This window comes from Anopheles bellator, chromosome 1, assembly GCF_943735745.2.
Source record: "Anopheles bellator chromosome 1, idAnoBellAS_SP24_06.2, whole genome shotgun sequence".
Classification (NCBI taxonomy): Eukaryota; Metazoa; Arthropoda; class Insecta; order Diptera; family Culicidae; genus Anopheles; species Anopheles bellator.
This window is the reverse complement of record NC_071285.1, coordinates 8484391-8506350: the sequence shown is the minus strand read 5'-3', so window position 1 is coordinate 8506350 and position 21960 is coordinate 8484391. Positions and strand designations below refer to the sequence as shown.

The 21960-nt window shown below is 49.1% G+C and overlaps 4 protein-coding genes across 6 annotated transcripts in view; 1 reads left to right on the top strand and 3 right to left on the bottom strand.

Moving 5' to 3' along the window:
* Positions 1–9586, bottom strand: part of LOC131206135 (MOB kinase activator-like 2) — an 86710-nt gene extending 77124 nt beyond the window's left edge. Inside the window, exons 1-2 of one of the 3 annotated variants that reach the window (XM_058198558.1) lie at positions 9465–9586; positions 6153–7157 (exon numbers count right to left, since the gene is read on the bottom strand). In XM_058198558.1, coding sequence (XP_058054541.1) covers positions 6153–6157 — 5 coding nt within the window. In that variant the 5' untranslated portion in view covers positions 6158–7157; positions 9465–9586. Of the gene's footprint in view, positions 1–2255; positions 2410–6152; positions 7158–7225; positions 7280–9464 lie in introns of those variants that run through there. The other 2 variants (XM_058198560.1, XM_058198557.1) reach the window with 2 other exon arrangements.
* A 678-nt stretch (positions 9587–10264) lies between these two features.
* On the bottom strand, positions 10265–13291 carry LOC131216142 (protein regulator of cytokinesis 1-like). Its single transcript, XM_058210556.1, has 5 exons — positions 13222–13291; positions 12757–13151; positions 11340–12676; positions 11135–11260; positions 10265–11039 (listed from the first exon to the last, which is right to left on the bottom strand). Exons 1-5 carry the CDS (start codon positions 13236–13238, stop codon positions 10743–10745), a joined length of 2172 nt encoding a protein of 723 aa, XP_058066539.1. The 5' UTR covers positions 13239–13291; the 3' UTR covers positions 10265–10742.
* Positions 13292–13900: 609 nt separating this feature from the next.
* LOC131216424 (uncharacterized) lies at positions 13901–15852 on the top strand. The gene is made up of 3 exons (XM_058210911.1): positions 13901–14037; positions 14151–14548; positions 14665–15852. Exons 1-3 carry the CDS (start codon positions 14000–14002, stop codon positions 15744–15746), a joined length of 1518 nt encoding a protein of 505 aa, XP_058066894.1. The 5' UTR covers positions 13901–13999; the 3' UTR covers positions 15747–15852.
* A 118-nt stretch (positions 15853–15970) lies between these two features.
* Positions 15971–21960, bottom strand: part of LOC131206104 (mitogen-activated protein kinase kinase kinase kinase 5) — a 10823-nt gene continuing 4833 nt past the window's right edge. Inside the window, exons 8-15 of the mRNA XM_058198500.1 lie at positions 20544–20886; positions 20296–20482; positions 19647–20232; positions 19390–19583; positions 19228–19322; positions 19028–19154; positions 18838–18964; positions 15971–18756 (exon numbers count right to left, since the gene is read on the bottom strand). Coding sequence (XP_058054483.1) covers positions 18639–18756; positions 18838–18964; positions 19028–19154; positions 19228–19322; positions 19390–19583; positions 19647–20232; positions 20296–20482; positions 20544–20886 — 1777 coding nt within the window. The 3' untranslated portion in view covers positions 15971–18638. The remainder of the gene's footprint in view (positions 18757–18837; positions 18965–19027; positions 19155–19227; positions 19323–19389; positions 19584–19646; positions 20233–20295; positions 20483–20543; positions 20887–21960) is intronic.

Below are 21960 nucleotides of genomic sequence, written 5' to 3'. Positions count from 1 at the left end.
AAAGCTTTTATTAACAGCTAATGAACAGCCGGTATATTGCGGTATGCGGCCCGTCGAGCGCCACATTTTATCTCTCGAACACAATCGGAAGGGACATTTTCATCGCTCTCTCTATCTCTCTCTCTAGCTGAGCAAGATTGCGATTGCGTTTTGCACACTGCATTGAACTGCGTAACCTCCCATGGGGCCGGCAAAAAGAACGGGCTTCACCGGGGGGGTGGCCGAATCCGAAAAAAGGAAAGTTTTCTTCAAGACAAGAATGCGACTCCCTTTTTCTTTGTCGGTTTTTTTTTGCGGAGGGAGTTTAGTCGCCACCGTGGAGGCCGAACTTTGGTCACCTTTTTTTCGTCCCCTTTCTGCAACGTGATTAACATGTTGGACATCCTTTGGAAACAGCCCCCGACCGCGGAAAAAAGGATAACGAGAGTCAATTAGGAAGGAAGCCATCCGAGAAAACAGGACACGGCGTACTCCGGGCCGATGTCCCTTCTTTTCGGGGAATCAGAAGTAACATTTTTAATTTTACCATCAAACGAACAAATAAACAAAAGGGGTATTAGCGCCAAACCACTCAGGCTCAGTGTGGCCAATTTCGGCGTCACGCAAACTTTTTTCGTTCTGTGTTTAAAATATCTAAAATAAAATATTTAAATAAAGGATAATCAAAAGGACTGGCGGGAAGAGAATAGAAGTTCTATTGTCAAATTGCCAAACTCGACTCGAAAGCTCCTCCGTGCGTGTGGCCCTCGGGCTAATTCTAATTGCCAAACGATTGGCATCCGGTTTGCGTGGATTGCCAGCGAACGGTCGGGAAAAACGACAAAGCTAGCCAGGCAGCAGCGGCAGTTTGCGCAACCTCGAAGGAGAAACCTTCCAAACGCTAGCGCTTCGGAGTCACACAAAGTTCTGTCCCCGTCACGTGACCGACGGAAGCCACGGGGCGGCAACGTGATCGGCACACCGGAGAAACCTTTGCTGAAAGGGAGGGAACTAAGCAAATTACAAGCTTACAAACCGTAGAACACATGTTGGGAGGGAATTGGCGTGCGCGGATGGAGAAACTGTGATTGCGAAAATCAGCTTGCGAAATCCAATTGGCCGGGAGTCGGAAACTGGCGGCGTAAAGAAAGTGCAGCGAGTCCCAATAAAGTAAAGTCAGGAAAATCAGGAGCCAAATAAATCAGAAAGTGTAAATAAAAAGAACAAACTAAAGTATAAAATTTAAACAAAGCAAGCAAACAACGAAAAGTAAGTTGAAGTTGAAAACAACAACACTTTAGTAAATTCATCATTCTGTTTCCCTAACAAAAAGAGGGTGAAAAGGCCCTTCACACCTCGCCGCATAGAAGGTGGACATTTCAATGGGGGGCCCCATTGTGATGCGATGGGGTCTCTCTACGGTGATTGTTTGCGGTGGCAGCGACGGACGGTGGCAAAAGTCAGCCCTCCGAAACCCACGCTCGGCTGCTAATCAAATTTCATTATCGACAACATGCGCCAACGGATGTGGTCAACCTCACGCGAAAAATGACTCACACGGAAGCCAACAAGAAGCGGCCATTTTTCGCGAAAACCCACCCAATGTATGTCCCCAATGTGTGTGATGATTGAAGAGCGGGATAGGGACCGACCGAGGTGGAAGTCGTTTTTGTGCCACCTCTCTTATCAGTGCTCAGAGTAGTGAAGGGCCATAACGCGGTGTCGCGGTCCGCTGCAGTCGTTGCAGGCCATCCGACCGCTAATTGAATTTTTCGTAGCATTTGACCGCAACGCAACATAATGCGCGCCCATTACGTGGTCCTCGGCGGCATATGACAATGTTTTTATCGGCCGGGGGAGTTGAAAAGTTATTCAAAAACAAAGAGAACTCTATCTCTCTGGCACAAACCGAGAGGGAGAGAGTATAACCGATAAGCCGACCATCAACCGACGCACGATAGGCCACGATAGTTCAGTCTCCTGCGGGGCCATGAATCATCCCGATCATTGTGGGGAGGCGTATGTTTATGTCGTGTTTAGCGCAAAAGTTTCCGAAATTGCCCAAAATAAGCTAAGCGTACAAAGAAAGTTAATTAAAAATCGGAAATTGGCTTCCGATTAACAGCGAGCGACCTCAACGCGTGGAGCACCGGGGAAAAACACGGGGAAAGTCAAACTTTTAAAAGGCGATAATGAAAATGGCGCGCCGCCCAGACACGGTGGTGGCTGGCATCTGCTGGTTAGGACCTCAGCCCTGTGGGGCCTCCAAAACTAACCTGCAGAAGCACGTCACCGTTTCCTCGACATCGAGCGGCAGGATGATGCCGGAGCCGCCCATGATCTTGCTCAGGTTGCTGGCCGATCCGGCGGACGACGAAGAGCCTCCTCCGGTGGCCTCATTGCTCGGGATCGACGAGTAGCGCACGGAGAAGTTCTTCGACGCACTCGTCGCCCGGCTAGTGATCGCGTTCAGTACGGCGGTGGTCCACATTTTCGTGAGCCGAACAGTGCCGGTGTTGTGGCTGCTGCTACTGCTGTTGTTGCTACTGCTGCCGTTGGCACCCCCAACAACACCGCCACTCATCGGGGCCGTCAACCACACGTCGGTTGGCGGTGTTGTATATGTTTTGGATGCTCCAATTCCGCGCTGTTTCTTAATTTTTCGGTGTTGCTGCTGGTGCTTCGAGTGCTTCAACGCCTCATTGCGGGTGCCACTTTCTCGAGTGCCTTCGAGGACTGATAGTCCGTGTTCGGGAGGATCATTCAGTGATCTTCCGACCACCTATCATTCCGTGCACTAGAAGCACACACACTCATGTGTAACCACTAATCGATCGAACACCCACGGAAGCATCGGCAATTTGTTATCACAGCGCGGCACCTATCGTCGGGAACAGCAGCGCCGATAGAGAGGCCTCACTGCGCGTACGGTGAAAATGGACTGACTGACTGACGGGGACACATTGTTTGAACAGACTACTCGGCGGCGACCTCCGTGACAGCTGCTGGTGGTGGTGATGTAGGGGCACTGTTTTACACTCCATCAACCACCGCCCGTAAGGGTTGTTGTTGCACAGCGAAAAAGCACACACGGAGCAAACAAAGTCGGGAATTTTATCACTCCACTTCACGCGCGCTAGGTTGGTCGTGTCAAGAAGATAGCGACCCGAACTGGGACAAGGCCAATACGGTGCCCTGGAAGTGGACACGATCTATCAGAGAGCCCGACACTGGAGGTGATCCTCTCCCAGGAGCAGGATGTCAGAGCACCTCAAGCCTCGATCATCTCTCAGGTGAGGTGTTTCGTGGGCCACCCAATGACACAGACTGAGTTGGAAACGGCGCGCGAGCCCACCACCTCCACACACAGCACACCTTTGCTAATAAACTCCCCCCGCCGCACACGTGTATGTGTGAGGCCTCAGCGGCCCCGGCGAACAAACACGCGCCAACCGTTGTGCGCGCGCCTCACGCACGCGAAAGCTCCTTGAGTTTCCCCGTCTTCGGTGAGGAAAATGTGTGCCAGCAGGCGCACCGAAGCGAAGAAGCCCACAAAGAGATCGGGCGGATCGGGTGGGGTGGCCTAGGCCTGGACGGAATAGAAACTGGCCTCCGCCAAGCGCACACCACCGATCGGGTGCATCCGTTTCACATGCGCACGTGTTACGAACCACGGGCGTGCACAACAACAACAGTACTGATAAAATGGGAGACCTTTTCGGCAATCGGGCTGTGAGTAACGGCAGCAGTAGTAGTTGTAGTAGTAGCGCTAGTAGTAATAATGGTGGTGATCGTGAATGAGTAATGGGGCTCAGCGAGGCTCCATTGTTATCAGTGGGTGGGGACTGTCTCTTTAGCTTAATGGAAAATTGGTGATAACGCAACACGTCGGAAAACTAATTTTGTAGTTGATACCAGGTCAGTTACTAAGTACCGAAGATCCGCTCTGTCTAACTCAGAATAGCTATTAAGTTATGGCCGAAGCGCGTCCATATGTTGTTCCTTTTCTAAAACTTTCACATAATCTTACAATCAGCTAAATGACGGAAAATTTCTGCTCATGATGACTTATTGACCCACTTGAATTTCAGTCGGATTCTTTCACAGTAAGCGCGTAGCAAACGTGTTCGGTCGACCTCGTCAGAGGCTCGTTTATTAGACAGAAAGGGGTCCGTAAGTTTGCATTGTGTTAAGTGCAATTTTCACCGGATTGATAATTGACCTCGAGCTCATGCGCCGCCCCGCAGTTGGGGCCAGTGATGTCCCAAGTTCTTCGTACCTCATAAGTTTGTTTCCTAATCGGGCTATTTCTTTTTCTTTTTCTTTTGGCAGTCCGATCACTGTCCATGTGCGCCACTTTGGCCGGTGGTTGTTACACGCCCAACCACGCTAATGCTAATTAGGTGTGAAGCAGCGTGCGGACTGCGGCCGTCACGTTTGGACTCGCGGAAAAGCGTTGCGTCCGTGCCAGCGGTTTTGTACGTCTTCTCGTCCGTCGGTTTTCGGGAGAGCAACTACCGGGGGGGCACGTGACTACCGGACCCGGAGGAGGCGAAGTCATCCATGTTTGTGCAGGAGATTGGCGTGATTTCGTCTGAGATTCATATCCTTTGCTGCACCTACCGTGGGTCTTGGAAAAAGGCATTCTCGTACGAGATACTCGAAACTAAACACGCAGTAATAGAGGCAAAAGCGGAAAAGCACTTAAATTAGATTGTTTATTCTGCCTTCAACCTATTATCGTGCATCGTTGTGCCACTCTAACCGCCCGCAGCTCAAACAGAAGGAGGCACGAATCGAATGAAAATCCAATTTGCCCCAAATGGGCTTATGAAGCCTGGGTCCGGGAAAAAAGGGGAGCACCTTCAACGGAGCACAAACACATGCGGGTGGTGCGTGGCCCGAGCCCGAAAGCATGGCTCATTTGCTTTTGTTTCTATTTTAGCACTATCTCTTGTTTGACCGGATTTTTTCACGCTTCCAATAATTTTGCCCTCTTGTGCTTCTTTGGGGTGGTGGCTTGTGCCGCTTGTTGTTTGTGCTTTTCGGCCCCATTACATATTGGTGGTCTGGTACCGGCAGCGGCAGTGCCACGGAACGGTGGTTCCCTCCCTGTTTGCTAGACCATCCACATACAAGCGCGTGGTAGATGCTGGTTTGCCGCTTGTACATAAGCTATTATCGTCATCGCTCACGGCCCCTCCCCGATCGGCCACCGTCGTCGTAACGGGGTCCGCGCAAAGTTTTGCATAAAATTCAGAGCACGAAACAATTTGCAATCCCAACGAGCCCACGATCGAAGGGGGGTGGGGGTGTATGGCTTTACTGTTGGTGATTTACAAAAACGCGAATGCAAAAATGATGAGTCGACATTCGTTACCAGCATGGCGCAACATAATCGTCTTATCTCACAGGATGCGCATCGAGCGTTTTTAATGACCGCGAGACCGGAAGCAAAACAATTCAATAATCCTTGGCTCAACAGGCCACTGATAATGCACGAGGCACCAACGAAAGGCCGTACATCAAAGAATATCGTTCTTTTGTGACTCTCTGAAGAACATAGATACATTGTAGGCCACTGCTTCCTTCTTGGTGGTGTCACCGGAAGCAGGTCTCCATTTTCTAAGGACCACTATCCGTGTGGGTGTGTTGTTTGAGGAGAACGCTGGCTAAAAATACACATCAGAAACGCGACACTAGTCGGAAGGAAACCCGGCCAGCCGGGCGAGCACATAGCTGCTTGTCGGCTTGACTCGCTGACCCGCTTTTGTGCAAGGTCATCCAACGAGGCCACCACCTGGACCTGCATACTGCTGCAGTGCTGGCTTCAGCAGCCCCCAGTGGCGAAGAAGCGCGCGCTTATGCCACTCACACATTGATCTCGACTATTGATTGCATCTGCACAAGACGCAGATTGTGCCGAGTCTGCGGATGTTCGGGTCCTGGTCTTGTATCTTCTGCCGTGTAGCAAAAACATAAAACGCACAAACACGTACTGGGACGAACAATGTTGTGTTCATCGTCCTAAAACGAATCGAATGCATTATTCAGTTCCGTGCACTTTAAAGTGCAACAATAAAATTGGCACATAAAACGGTGCGCGGACGCGGAATTGATAGTATTGCATCATAAACGGTGGCAGCGGCCCATGAAATCAGAGTAAAACTTACCCCATAAACCAGTCCACGGTGTCACGCAGATATTCTGGCAGTCGCTCCAGTTTGACGGCTTTTCCCTCTGACGGCAGTAACAACAACAACGACGACGACGACGGCGGCGGCTAACGGAGCACCCGCAATGGAAGGTCCGTGAGTAGGCAGCGTTTAGCCAGGATATCCGCTCCTCTACAACCGCCCCGGATGGCAGTAGTTGGGCCGGAGGACGATGATTGGATGCGACTTCCTGGTCGCTCGACTATTGCACTTCTTCTTACAACGAGCGGACTGGTCGAATGTTTAGTTTCACGCGCAAAAAAATCTTTCTCGTCCACTGCCAAGGAGAAAAGGACTTCTCGCGAAACAGGTTTGCGGGTCGTCGGGCACACGATAACTATCGCTTCGAGCAGCAAGAAGGGATTACTCTTCGAAGGACCATTCCCGGTTCTGTTGCGTCCGTTTCCGTGGCCCAGGATGCAGGACCACACACAAGATTCACACACTAAGCGCCAAGTCGCTAGCTCACTCTTCTCACCGGGCTCGCTCACTTTGCCTTCGAAACTCACGTACGCTCACCACCTGCTTTTATGTAACGCGCACAGCACAACAAAGCAGCGAGAACGCAACCTTCACAACACTCGGCGGTTGAGGAAGTGATCTTTTTTTGGGGTAGAATACTTTTAACAACTGGACACCACCGGACACAACAAAAAATAGAAACACAATTCGGCCACCTGGCGCAGCTTCTCCGAATATTCACCTCAAACTCTGCACGTCGAGTAGAGCAAAAGGATCATCTCATTCGGTCGGGCGATGGGGACCAAACTAAAGCTTCCGCCAACGGGACACGGACAGCAGAAGATTATGCCCTCTCTCTTTCTCTCTTCTTCTCTGTTTCGCTCTTCGTGACGCACTGATCCTCTCGCTTCTCGCTCTTCACGGAGAACGTGCGTCAAACGTGTTCAAGTACAGTAAACCCAACAACACCGAAAATCGCACACTTTTTGCAAGTGAATTGAGCTGCAAGAAACAGAAGCATTTGATTAGTATTGGGAAACTTAAAATAATCATCACCCATCATGTCACACCTCGCTAATATCCCGACCAGCCGGAATCGATGGAAAACAATAGCAACAGACAACGTAACGCGGTACACACATCAGCAGCTTTGTGATGATCTTGGGTGAAACGGCCAATGAAGAGAAATAAGGATACAGAAAGGGGACATGCGGGAAAGAGATAATATGATGTGGAAGAGCGAACTAAGAGAGACAGAGAGAGGTTGCCAATGTACAAACAACTTATTTTGACATCCACCGCCGACCTACTTCGATCGAAACACTACAGAACTGCGGAACGATATTTCAGGACATCGAAAATAAAGGTCGCGCAGCTGCTTGGCTCGTAATTATTGCGACAACATTTCCACGGTTATTTTAACGCACAGAAAAAACCCACACACTGTCGGCATTTTTGTCACTATATACCGCGTTATTGATCTTTTCGAAAGTATAGCAACAAGGATAGAAGGGCCAAAAACTATAACTACGTCATTTTGCCGACACTCTATTTTCTTCCTAACGAATACGTTAATTTTCCTTGCTTTTGGCGATAGAGTTTTCCTGGTTTCGAAAGAATGTTACCGCACACTTTTGTCTTTTGCACTAATTTTAAAGCTTATTCCACTACGTCTTCGACGCAGGTATGCCTTGGTACTTGGTTAAGACGCAATGGAAAACCGAGCGAGCTATTGCACCGCAAACTGTTCACCACTCCATTCTACCATACTAGGCAAAATAGCTCGCTTGGAAAATGTAGTATTTTCAGCGGTGCACCATTAACAAGAAAAACGGTGATACCACAAAAGTGTGCCGCACGGGTGAAGCAGAAAACTATCTTCGCTTCTTCTGCGACGTATGGGCCAGCCATCAGAACTCGAACTTACACAACACAACAAATTTTCCACTCTCGGCTCGGCTGTGACAGTTGCAGTTGAGTAGGAAAAGTCGTGGGAAAGCGGGAGCCGTTTTCCTCTCTAATTTGGCGGCTTTTGTTATCTTTAACGTCGTTTCTCTCTCGCTTTCGCTCCCTCACACTCTCATCCGGTCATTCGGTAGCGAAGAAACGCTCTCTTCATCAATTCTGCTCATCTCGCAACGTGATTTTGTGAAAAACACCGAATACTGTTCGACTTTTTGGCAGTGCGAATCGGTTGCTTCTTATGTTGTTCGTTTAACCATTCTCGTGTTGTTGAAATGGTGAACATCTATCAAAAGAAACGTTGCTAGGAAACACCATCTTTCCTAGCAGGTTTGAAAGTACTTGTTTTGCATAGAATGCATTTGAATGTTTGCAAAGGAAAAGAAAATTCAACGCCTCCTCTTTTTCCGATGCAGAAGCAAGATGGTCCAACCGCTGTTTTGAGTTCTGACAGTTTCGCCGCCAGCGTGAGCAATTATGCTCACTCACTCACTCAGACTCACGAACGGTTATCACTGAAACGTCAAAAATGTTGCTCTCGCTCTCACTCATCCAGAATCGGCAGCAAAATCGTTCACCTCACCAACCAGCGTTCTCACGCTGCTGTCCTTCTCGTTTTAGTCCAACTGATCAGATGATTCGCCGTCGCCATCTCTTTCTATCTTTCTGCTTCGCATTATGCGCGCTACCCTCTTCCTGGTGTGCAAGAGAGACACACTCATTTTGGATTCCTTTTTTCCGAGCGTACCCCCTTTGCCGCGAGACCGTAACAAGTCCTGTGCGGATGGTCATTGGAGTGGGCATAGCGTTGAAAATCAAAATCACGTAACAACCGCACAGGAAAACGATTAAACTACAGCTGCGAAGAGGATGTAAAGACCCCTTTTCGGTTTCCTCTGCGGTGAAACGTCCCGTTGTTTATTGGGACGCAGATTGACGCATTTTCCGTCATTTTTATGTTTTACACTGGGTCAACGCTGGATTGTGTCTCACTTTTCACCGTATACCTGTTTGTTCCGTGCAAAAGTCATTCACTCCGCGCTTGATTATGGCGAAGGCAGCGATTTGCTCAGAACAGCACAAAACAAAGCACCAATCGACCGTCTTATTCGACTTCCGTTAAGAAAGCACTATGCGAAGCCTTACTCCGGACACAAAATCGATCACACAACGTCTCTCCCGCTGCCCAAGCGGCTAGCGAACGCGCGAGACAAATGGGTTTTTGCTACTATTCAGCGTGGATTCAAATTTCTGATTTGCCAAACACGAAACAGTTGAAGGTTTTTGTCTGCTGTCCACCGGAAAAAATGCTCGCCGCAAAGGTGTTTCGAGAGGAAAGCCGCTTACAGCTCGGCACATCGCCGTTGATACGTTGTCACGATCCACAAACGACAGATATTTCGCGTACCGAACAAGTGCACTACGATTGAGATTACTTTTGCTGAGATTTAATATTTGCTTCCTGTTTGCTTGGTGCTCCCCGCTTCGCCGTAACCTTTAGCACTACACAACACACAACAACAGAGAGAACCAGTCCGTCACACCCTAAGGTTACTCTATTATGCAGGTCATTCCGAGAGACTTTCAGCTTGGACCAGAGTCGTTAAAAAAGCATTATCTAATGCCAAGGACTGCTTCAAAATGTAAACTAATGCTGCCGCCATCACCAACACTACTGCATGGGCGTGGCAACTTCATATGAAGCGCGTGCGTTTCATTTTAGGATGCGTTTTTAGGGCAGCGAATGTACAACAACTGGAACTTTGTTAACAAATCTGGCCAAGCTAAGCGTCCCTTGGAATAACCTGTATGGTAAAGTGATCTTAATTCCCTCAATTCAGTGACGTGCGTCAAACGTGTTCAAGTAATAACGGCTAATTTCACCCATTGTCAAAGACTTCCCATTTTTTTGTCGAAAATGCTCGTTATTTTTCAAAAACCAACGACCCATTGATGCCGCGATGCATAAATTTGTTCGTGGAAGAATACACGTTTATCGGATGGATAAATTATTACTCAACAGCACGAAACTTGGAATTCAGTTAGTTTGGTTAGTTAAAATTAAAATATACTTTTTATTGAGAGGCAAAATAGAGAGCGCGCGCGCTAATAATTAAATTGATAACTGATGAGTGCCCGACGCCGATACTACACTGAGACTGGACTTTGTACATTGAGCCAAACCTCTTTCACGAATTACAATTTCTCCTCATTGTTGTTAGCCTGGTGAATACTTAACGTTAAGAACGGAACAAGAATTAATGAGCTCTCTTTCAAGATTACTGTCCCGACCGGTCACCTTCTGAAACCGTCGTCAGCCGGGAAATCAATCTGATAACAACATCTCGCGGGTTTACGGACGGCTCCTTTTTGGGGGTACAAGGTAGCGCCGGTGGAACCGAATACTACCCGACGGACGGAAAGGAAGCTATCTTTTCTTTACTACTAATTTGCTTTGTCTTCTTCAAACCAATTCGGCTGTGCCGAGTGATCTTAGAGTTGGCGGGCGGTGACGGCGACGGAGTTACGTTTGAAGAACTGAAGAAGTATTGCATTGGTTCATCGAAGATATGTAAACATAACAATCGCGCCCCACAACCTGCTGCCAATCAGAGCGAGTGATGCTTAGAAAATGATGGGACAGTTCTTGAGCGCCGGTTTTAGGCGTCTCGAGCGGCTCTGTGTTGTCGAAGCGATCGATGTCGATTGTGCGCACGGTGAACGAAGACTTAGGCCAAGGTTGGTGGACGAAGCAATGGGCGGATGCGCCAGGTTGTGTGGTGACGGGGCTAGATTTTCTTCCTCTTCCAGGCAGTTGGTCAAAGGTTGACCATTCACGGTAATCAGCATGTGTTTCTGTTGCGCAGCAGCTTGACGGGTCACCACCGACGAACGGTTCGGAACATTGTTTGCAAAGAAGGTCTGGTAGTAGTCAGATTAAAAAATATTATAATTTAATTAGAAGCGATTTTATTGTTTTGTTTAGATTATGTGCTTTGTGGTGGTCAAACACGTACCTCGAACTTTTCGTACGATACGGAATCCTGCAGGATTGTGCCCTCCGTAGAGCTGACACTGGCTGAAGGGCCTCCTCCTTTTGCGTTGGTGCTCCTGCGCTTGGTTTGCGATTTGCGACGTGAACGCTGTTTCGGTAGTAGAAGAGAGAAAATAAACGGAAATGTTAAACTCCTCGCCATAAACAACGGCTGCAAAATTGCTTACCCGCTTTTGTACGACGCACCCAGCGACCTTGGTGTCGTAAACTTTAATCGCTGGAAGCTTCCCCGGAGGTGCCTTCGGCACTACCAGTCCACCACCACCGACCACCGTCGGACTGTTGAGCTGGCGTAGGAGCGATCGTTTGGCGTGGATCACGTTGGTCGGGGTCGCAACCATTTTGCGTTTCATCATAGAACCACCACCTACGGATCGAATCTTCGAAGCAGATAATAGTGGCGTGGTTGGCACTTTCAGTGTTGATCCAAACGTGCTGGCCGACGGCAGCCGGCTACGGCTGCCCGAGAAGAGCATCGTAGAAGATCCCGCTCGCACGAGAGATTCTCCGGCCCGCGGAGTGCGCCCGGCCGAACCCGGAACGCCCGCACAGTTTGCCTTTTTCCGCGCACTCGAGTGCAAATGTTTGTTCTCCTCGCGCTGCTTCCACTGATCGTCAATCATTTCCCGCAAACTACGTCCATTGATCGTGAACATACGGCCGTGTTCGAGCTCATATTGGCGACAGGCATCGACCAGCTTTGCTTCCACCTTCGGTAGCAGCGAGCTAATACGACGCCGTTCGCGTTCCTCCTCCAGCAGCTTGCCTCCGCGGTTGTTGTACCGGCCCGGGTCGTTCGATTTGTTCTCCAACGCCAGCATCCGGTTCCACATATTCTGGCGTTCCGTGACCATCTCAAATATTGCCTTGTTCGCGTGATAGTACTCCTTCAGATCGGCCAGCTCCATTTCGTGCAGCGCCAGTGTGTCTTCGTTGTAGATGTCAGATTTAAATGTGGTGAAACGGGCGCGCTCATCGATCGACTTGAGGCACCGTTCCCACCACACGGAAATCTCCTGGCGTGTCCGATCGATGACCGCTTTCATATTTTGGCGACGCAGCGTTTCGCAGCGATCGTGCTCTGCAAACAGCTTGTCGAAAGTGGTCTGCGTGTAAGCGGTTAGCTTCTTAAACTTGCGCACCGTAGCCGGATCCGTCTCAAGGCACTCCCAGAGCCGCTCGAGTTGTTGGTGCTTCTCGTCGATTAGTCGCTGCAGCTCGGCGTACTGGGCGGCGGTTTCCTCGTGCAGCAGGCGCAATCCTGCCAGGTTGGCATTGGTCGGTGGGAATTTGCGTGCATTCAGGAGCCGCTTTTCGGACTCCGTTTGCGGGATAATCTCCAGGTCGGCCATCCACGTCTTGGTTTCACGGCGCAGCGATGCGATCTCCTCGAAACGACTTTGTTTCTCGGCAATTAACTGGTTCAGATACGACCTGTACGCCTCCAATTGCTCTTCCGTAGGCAACGGATCTTTCGAAAGCTCTTTCGGTACTTCACCCAGTTCTGGAAACAGAGAAAAAAAAACCCAAACATGACCGTATACACCATAACATTTCTTCGACAGATGTAGGCACACCACGCACCTTCGCATAATGTTTCTGCTTCAAGCAGGTAATCGTCGATTGCTTCGTGCCGCTCGCGAAGTTTCGATCGCATTAGCTCCAAACTGCAATCGAGCTGCTTTTGCAGGATCAGCAGCGGAACACCGATTTCTTCGGGTATAAGGTGCTCGGCCGGTTCATTTAACAAACGCTGCAGATCGTATGCCTCCTGCTTGAGCTTTGCGATATTCTCCTCAATCCGCAGCTTACGCTGATAGCTCTCGTCGTATACCTCGTCAAAAAACGCCAACATATGCTCCGGCAGCCGCTGCGTGTAATCGGCGCAGACGTGTTCGTCGAACATTGTGCACCACAGCTGAACCATGCGATGGAAGTTTGAGTGGCAAATGGTCTGCATTTTATGCAGCACATGTTGACTGTAACGAAACACATGTGGCGGTTAGAATTATGCGTGTCTCATTGTTCGCTTCAACAAGCGGCACTTACTTTGGATCTTCCTCCATTTTACTTTTTCGTCTAGCCGTACTGTAGTCGATCGTACCGTATCGCCGTATAATTAAATACAAAAACTCACAATTAAACACAATTAAATTTAAAATACGATTAAAATACGAAACACACTATTTATTACCACCCCGAACGGTTTCAATCGAGAAATTCGCTTCGCTTCACAGCACAAATTAAGTAAAACACACAGAGTCCGTCAATCACAACCGCCGCGCGTCGGAGAAAGTACGTTACAATGAAAATGGCGTTATCTGCGAGCGCGTCTTTGAAAGCTGCCAAACCACTGAACTGAAGTTTTGTACCCGTTTGCTGGGATAGCACTGCTCGAAAATCGTCGAAAATTTGAACATCAAACCGTCTAGTTCGAGCAGTTCGGTATTGCTCATTTCTTGTTTTTTACCATTTCCTTTACTATTGAATAAAATAGTTATTTTTTTAAATTTCATTTCCATAAATTCGAGCTGAAATTGTGCCCTCTCTCACGCGCGCACAGTTTTTTGAAGCCGATAAATTCAAAGTTTGTGTTGGTGGTGAGCAGTTTCCACCACCTCCATTTTCACCATGGCACGCGCTGTCATTCCCGGAAATGTCAAACTGAATCGAACAATAAGTTTTTCGTACAGTCTTCATACGAGCTCAAACGGAGCAATCGAGCAAACAAAACGCCGGCACCGAAACCATTGGCCAAAAGTTTCCGCAGCCGTGATCCGTGGCGATCGGCAGGTGCAATCACGGTGTCGCATCACGATTCGCGAAGATGGAAACCGATATGAAGACCGAAGAAGAGAAGCTGGAGTAAGTAGGCTGTGTGTGCATGGTGTGGCTGGGGGCTGTGGATTGCGGATTCGCTTACTAACCCAATTGCTTCCAAATGATCGGATGTTTACCGTGACGCTGTCTGGGAGCAGAATCAATTCTGCGCAGGAAACACTGCGCGTGCTGGAGAGCCGTCTGCCCGAGGTGTGGTGGCTGTGGAAGACCACGTTCGACCAGCCCACGTTCCTACGGTTGCTCAATGATCTGCCGAGCTGCATCGATCAGTTTATGGAGGAGATCATTGCGGAAACGACGAACTATGCGCAAAGACAGGCGGCCCGGGTCGATGAACTGCAGATCGAGATGAAAGACCTGACGACTCTGCTGGGGGGCGTAAGCTACGTGCTAGATCCAAGCGCGCTTGCGTCGCTCCCGGTCGAGTGCCAGCTGCGGGTGCTCGAGGCGAAGGTCGATGCACTGCGGAAAGAAGTGGCCAAGCGGAAAACGGCGCTGGAGATCTACACCCTGCGGCAGCGGGAATTATGTTTAGGTCAGTGACGGGGTGACCGTTTCGCGAACAATGATTTATTGTCATGTATTCTCTTCCTTTTTTCATGCTCCATACGTCAATCATTAAAAAAACAACACCGGAACTTCCATCACCAGAACTGGGGCGACCAGAGATTGATCTGAATCCAAGCGGACGCCCCCTGCCAACCGATCGCCAGTTCCTAGCCATTCACTCGTACATCGATCGGCTGGTGAAGGTGATGAACTTCCGCCACGGCTACATCAGTGTGATGTGGCTTCACTGCAATATTCTAGCAATCACGCTGAAGTGGCCGCTGCGCGACAAGCAGGAACTGCTACAGCGGCAGTGCGTCGCCCCGACGCAGGACAATTTGAACGAGCTACAACAGTTGCGGTGCGTGCTCGGGACACTGTTTGAGTCGGCGACACGCAACAAGAAACCCCTCGCTGCCCTGCGGGAACCAGGTAAAGCGATAGCGCTGCGTCCGTTCGTCGTTGAACGCTATCGGATCGCCGGGGAGTGCACGCGCAATTCACCGAACGGCCCCGGAAACGAGCAACACTTGGCGGGCGGTTGGGCACGGCTCGAGCAGCTGTGGGACCGGTGCCTGATTTCGCCGTACGAACGACGCCTCTTTCGCCAGTCGGTGAAAAATTGGGACCCGGATGCGCTGCTGGCGGCCCAAACCGATATGGAGCGCGTGCTGCTCAACTACTACAACGGCAATGCGAAGATGTTCATGCTGTTCTTCATGTGGGCCGATCTGTGGAATCTGCTGCTGAACGTGCAGCGGCTGCGGGCCGCAAGCACCAACGCGTCCCGGCGACCACGCGACCCGTCCCTGGTCGTGCATCTGGACGACCTGAACGTGGAGATCAACACCATGGAGTGCCGGCTGAAGGATTTCTACGAAAAGTTCGAGCAACACTTTTGCCAGCAGTTCATCATCAACGGGCTACCGATCCAGAGCGTGATCGAGATGTGCAAGGAGCGGAAGCTAAAGTTCGAGCTGCCCGACAACTGGTGGTTCGAGGTGGAGGACACGGAGGACCTTAAGTTCCACCCCCGTGAGGACGAAGAGGACAAGGAGAACAGTCCGGTCGGAACGAAGCAACAACCACAGGTACCGACCACTCCGCCAACGGTACCTCCGGTGTCTTCTTCGTCAAACGCCGGAGCGGCTGCTAGTGAAAACACACCGGAAATGGTGATTTAAGGTAGCAAATACTGCTAGCTGCTGTATGGTTACGTTGAAGTACAAGTACAACGATACAAACGTGTGTACAGAATTTTGTGTTTTAAAATAAAAAGCGCGTTTTTGATTTTGCAACAGCTACCCAGAGGCCAACAGCGTGTTTTGTTTTCCAGTACCTCTCAAGTTTCTTAAACTCTTGAAGATCTTGCTGCAACGAACGAAAAAGAGAACATACGAATCCTGAATGTCTTTTCTTACCGATCACCATCAGCCTGAAAACGATAACCTTCACGGTATTTGATTGTATGCTTTCTGCGCGTTCGCAATCTATTTGTTTTGCAACATTTTAATTTATCATTGTGTACAGGAGCATCGCTTCTCGCCAACGAACGAATTGGTCGGACTCTCCGCGAGAGAGTTCCTCACGGTCATTGTAAAGGAATTGTGTTTACTGGCTGGTTCACACACGATTTTATTTCTCTTGCCATCACGCGTTCTCCGTTGTATTCCCTGCTTTAGTTAATCTCAACACCGTGCGAATGATTTCCTGAATCTCTGACTTTTCGCGATCCGAACAAGTGCCCATTTTTTGTTTAATATATCTTTAATATATTCTATTTCTAATACACCTGCTTGCTTCTAAACTCCGTCGCGCAACCCGCGGTGCTCCCCACGCGGTCACAAAAAGTAAAACAAAGTCAGGGGCGCTGTTATTGGTCGCCGGTTCTCCTGTGACGCCTGTGATCAAAGGTTTGACTGTTTTATCATCCTCCCAAACAAGGTGCGTGACTGGACTAAACGTATCGGGTTAATTGGATTGTAACCACTACACCCGGGTTTTAGAATACGCTTTCTCGTGGCTCATCCTAAGAACGGTGACTAAAAACAAAGACTAAAAATTTGCTCCGAAGCAAAACGTTTTACAGTAAAAGAAGGGGTTCCCAAGTCCAAAAGCTGGGCTAAGGATCTGAATGTGGGTTGCGGAATTGCGTGGCTTCTCGTGGGAGGTGATCTAGGTTGACAACGCAACCGCGAACGGAACCGACGCACTGGAATCATGTTTCCGACCTGCTCTGGCGGTGTCGCAAACTAAGGATTATTCGAAATCGATATTTTTCACAGACCTGGCGGCACCAGACCTGCGCCTCTCGGGTGTGGCCGTGTCCTTTGGTTGATTAGAATTATCGTTACACGTACAATTAATGGTTAGTAATGTATGCTGCTTCTATAAGCGAACAAATAACGGCAAACAACGCTAACACGAGATACACGAGACGACGGACCTCCGCGGGGACAAATAAGACGGTAATTAACAGTAAAATCGACCTCATCGCTTCGTCATTTGCTAATATTTGTTACATCGTTTGTCTACCATGGTTCATAGGGAATTTTGTAACAAAAAAACCCTCTTAATAAAAAGAAACGGAAATGCCGTAAACTCTGGAGTGTTTTTGTTCGGGTTGCTTGCCAGCGTGGATGCGCCTCTGTACCTTTGGCGGTAGGGTTTTGTTTTATCTTTTTAAATAGATTGCTTTTTCTAGTTTGGTCAGCCCGTTTTCGACGGCGGTGCTCATCGATCGTCCATTTTCTGTTCGTACCTTTCTTCTATTGATCAATACCTTTACACCGGGGTAACGGTTCTGTAATATTTTATCTGTTATTTTTCGTTTTGTTTAATATTCTCTCGTCTGCTATAACGTTCTTATTGATGCCCCCCTTTTTGTTTGTTTATTGCTGTGTGTTTTACTTTGCCGATTTTAGCAAAACCGAAAAATATAGAATCCAGCCATTTCAAGGCTATCGGAATGGGACAGCGAACTCGACAAGCGGGCTAGAGCATTTATTGCATATTGTTTTGTAATTTTTCGCCTATCATGCGGTTAAAGTTTTTGCTTATTGCTCACGGGGGCCTGGTAGGGATAGTGTTTTGTTTTTACATTAACCGAAAACTGTGTCCTTTCTTTTGCAGCTATGGGGATGTAAATAGTACTTCCATTCCTTCCACAATGATCACTTTCGTGTCGCGGGTCACAAAAGTAGTCCCAATCCATTCCGTCGGACAATGCTGTCCATCGAACGATATCGGAAACAGAAAAAAGACGGTTCGATCCCTCACAGTATAAAAATATACTCTCTACTCTGCGCTGTAGGTGTTTAGTTTTGGAATCTGATTGCACTACGATTGAGAAATTGATTTACTGGAGTAGTTTGGATGGTCGGCTTCGGGTGTGGTTTGTAGTTTTGCTTTACACGTGGGGATTTGATAAGATTTGTACGCGCACGCGTGTATTGTTGACGTTCAATTAATTGCCATTTGTTGGTGGAACTCATCGTAACAAATTCTTAAGGGCAGCAGAATGCTCCGCTGCGGCACAATGGTTGCCCAGCACAAAACAGTATTCTATACTATTCTCCGATCAACAGAGGATTTTGACAAACTGGAAAGAAACAGCGGCAAATCGTTGGGCACATTGGGTAACAGAGCCAAAGGTACACTTGTTACTGTCTTGTGCGAATGATCCTCACGCGGCACATTTCAAAATGCATACTAAAACCAAAACGTAATACTTTCTCATTGACCACACCGGGCGTGTGCTCGTCCGCGTTATCTTACGCTGCGCTCTCGCAGCGAACGATTCTTTGCCCTATCCTAACACGAAAACTATCATCAAATCACTTATCGTTTGTGTTTTGTGTTAAGAAACCTATCTGATGAGGAGAAATGACTCGTTATCACTCACATACACGCACACGCGGACATTCACGCCCAAACATTCCGCCCGCCAGAAGCTGCCTCCTTTCAACATTTTTGAATCAGAACTTCAGCAGACTAAGGTCTGTTTCGACCTGCGGGATCTTCGCTCAGATATCACGCGATTGTTTATCTCTCCGATCGCATGCTCGTATGCAGCCTCAATAACTCGCTTCGTGGCCGGCCAATATATACAGATCGTGCCCAACGACGTTGTCGTTCGCTCCCTCGGTTCCGGTATCCGGTTTGATGGTGCGGCTCTGCAGCATTACCACTTTGCTGTGGGAATGAAAAAGATAAAGAGAGATTGAGTGAAATTGATTAGAAACGGTGCGAGAGGGGGCTTTTCGAGGCACCCACTTGTCACTGCCAATCAGCTCGTAGATACGGCTCGTGTCGGTAATCTCCTGCGTAATTTCACCATTCCGCAGCGAGCGGCCCTGTACGCCGTATTTGTGAAATGCTAATACACTATCAGTTAAACAGACTGAAATGCAGAAATAGAGACATGAAATCAACGCGTCAGACCCAACTGCTCGCCAGAGCTTACCTATACTTTCAATTAGAAAACTAAATTCCACTCGCGAAATGAGTTTGCGGCTCGCCTTTGGGAAACCCTGAATATCGACGATTTGTACGAATCGATCGTAACACACCAGGATCGCATCCTTTTCAATCTGTTTCACATAAGGGGAATTGAAAGTGTAATGCATGTGTACGGTGATTTCACATCTGCCGCTGCTCTCCTACCTGATGCACTTTTATCGGCCGAAGCGTGTCCCGCCGGTTAATCACTGTCGCCATACCGTCCATCTCTTCCACCGTCGAGTTAAACCAGCTCGAGGCTACCGAGAAACAGTGAGAGAAACGATGAAAACAACGTTCGATTAGCCGCCAGTCGAGTCCACCTACTGCTGTTGGTATTGATCAAGTCCAGCTTCAACGAATCGTTTGGTCCTTTGCGCACATTCACGCACACGATCGGGTACTCCAGCTCCGGTGTGATGATCATCTCGAACACGTTCGAGTTGGCACCGTAGTACTGGATGTTTCCGGATGGCCATTCGCACTGCTTGAGCAGCATAAATTTGTTGAGCGGATCGTACCTAACGAAGAAGGGATCGTGAGAATCATGCTTATGCTTCTCTGGGCAAGCTCGTGCTTCGTACCATTGCATCAAGAAGATACCGGACGCCATCGAACCGCACAGATACTTGTATCCGTTGTACGGGTTGCGTGTCACGCAGCACTGCATACAGCCCTTCGTGTCCGGCACCTTGGTCGTGAGGGCAAACTTGCGGGGCACTAGCTTCTCCGGGATCTTCTTCATGTGCAGCGAGAAGCGGTGCGTTTGCTTGGAATGTAGCGCCAGCAGATCGTGCCGATAAAGCTGACTCGTCTTCCCGGACAGCGACATCAGAATGTCCTTGATCACGTACAACCAAACCGTTCGCCGTGGGTACAGCTGCTCGATCGCTGCGTCGTGCAGTTCGTTCAGGTTCAGATTGAAGATACCTTCTTCCGCCCCGATCAGCAGATGTTGATCGCGCGTCTCCGGGTGGATCCACGACGCGGTACAGTGAATCCGGAGCGGGCAGTCGTTGAAGACCTTCGAAAAGCAGGCGCCCATATGCACCTTCGGTGTCGGTGGCAACCCGTTCGAGACGGGTCGCGGCGGTGTGTGGCGTCGCGTTCGATGCTGCCGCTTGGGCGGTATTGGCGGTGTGTTGTTCAACAGATCCGGCTGTGACTCGGCTGTGGGAAGCGTAAAGCGGAGCTTAATAAGGTTCCCAACGGAACAGGATTCGGGCACACGACGCTTACCTCCTTCACTGTTGCCATCGCCGTCACTCAAACTACGCGTCCTGGAAGACTTCTCCAACTCCTTGAACAGTTCGTTCAATTGGTCCATCGAACGACGTTTGCTACCATTGTTGGCGGCGCTACTGCCACCACCACCACGATCGTGATTTTGCGCGTCACTCATGGCCATAGCTCCGTTTTGCTGTAAACAAACGGCGTTTTAAGAACCAAATTAACCGCGCAAAAATGTAAAAACCTCTCACCGCATTCAACTGCTCGAGTCGCGCACTCAGCTGATCCATATCGGCGTAGCTAAGTGTGGAGTCATCGCGACAATTATTGTCGTAACCGAGGGCCGTGGTCATCATGCTTGTTGTACCAGCGCCAACGATGCTGGTATAGCCACTGCCACCGCCGCTGCTACTGCCGCCACCGATACTCTCCCTCACGATGATACCATCCTCATCGTCGAGCCTTCCTACGCGACTACGGCCACCTAGACCAACTTGCCGTCCATCCGCCGGGCCCAGCTGGCTGCCATTGTTGGCCACCGCTGCATCGCCGGCGCAGGCAAGCAACGAATTATCGTGCAACGGCAGGGTACGCCTGTTGCATTAGAGGAATCAGAGGTATGGCGTTGGGTGGCGCACATTAACCCGTTTGAAATCGCAGGGAAGAGAACAGAAGCGTACAGCAAGTACCCCGGAATGCCCCCGTAAAAAGAAAGTGAAAGAAAGAAAGAGAGAGAGAAAGAGAGTGAAAGATAGACAGAGAGTTAGGCAAATAAACGATCTTAATAGTAAGGCCTCTTCAAACGGCAAACGGCCTTGTGAGGGGTTTTATTCATAAAAAAACGGTAAGCTAATGGGGCCACCAGCAGCGAGGCGAGGTCACCGAACCCTTTTCTTGGATGGAATCATAAGAATATGTAATGAATGGCGAATATTACGAAAAACAGATGGAAATTAATCACACACGCGAAAGCAAGGCTAGGAAGCTTTCTGCTTACGGACACGTTCACATACTACAAGGTTAACGGTTAGTATTGAGGTAAATATAAAACGACCGCATTTTAGTTGAATTGTCATACGAATGGACCCAATGCAATGTAGCTACTCTAAGGCGATCGTACGTCTCTACTTTCTGATCATACGATCGTTTCCACACATAATGATTAGGGGTTAATATCGGAACCATAAAAGGGGTTTAACGTTTGGTAATTCCAATTCAAGGATTAGTAAGCGTGATCCAACAATCCAGCGCTTGTGACCGGAAGTGGAAATGGGCGCGAGCGAGCGAATGCAAGAACCATACACCAGTGGGGAGAGTTTACATCCGGTTGGGGAACTAGGGTGGAAAAGCGAGCGGGCGAGGCGAGGATTGACGAAACAAGGGGTGCTACTGCCGATTAGTGTTGTTATAGTTCGACCATTTTAAAGGGTTATGTGTGGAGAGTGATGCGTTTGGTTGAGGTATGATCGTAAGCTTAAGTTTATGAAGCCAAAACGCTCACGTGTATGTTTGTACGCTTGTATGTACCCTGGCATCCTAATGGTTCGAGAAAAAGCTATTCCGGTGATACGCTTTATAATGTGATGATATCGATCGAAAGCACACAAAGCGACACAGACACACACGTGATAGGAAGGACATTCTTCGGGTGCATTGGCAGCCAAACCT

Bases quoted from the DNA above. Each gene is read 5' to 3' on its own strand.
- LOC131216142 (XM_058210556.1), bottom strand. The intron at 12,677-12,756 runs GTGCGTGGTGTG...CTCTGTTTCCAG, and splicing joins AGCAGAAACATTATGCGAAG to AACTGGGTGAAGTACCGAAA. The intron at 11,040-11,134 runs GTACGTGTTTGA...GACTACTACCAG, and splicing joins TATCGTACGAAAAGTTCGAG to ACCTTCTTTGCAAACAATGT.
- LOC131216424 (XM_058210911.1), top strand. From the start codon at position 14,000: ATGGAAACCGATATGAAGACCGAAGAAGAGAAGCTGGA. The intron at 14,038-14,150 runs GTAAGTAGGCTG...GTCTGGGAGCAG, and splicing joins ACCGAAGAAGAGAAGCTGGA to AATCAATTCTGCGCAGGAAA. The intron at 14,549-14,664 runs GTCAGTGACGGG...TTCCATCACCAG, and splicing joins GCAGCGGGAATTATGTTTAG to AACTGGGGCGACCAGAGATT.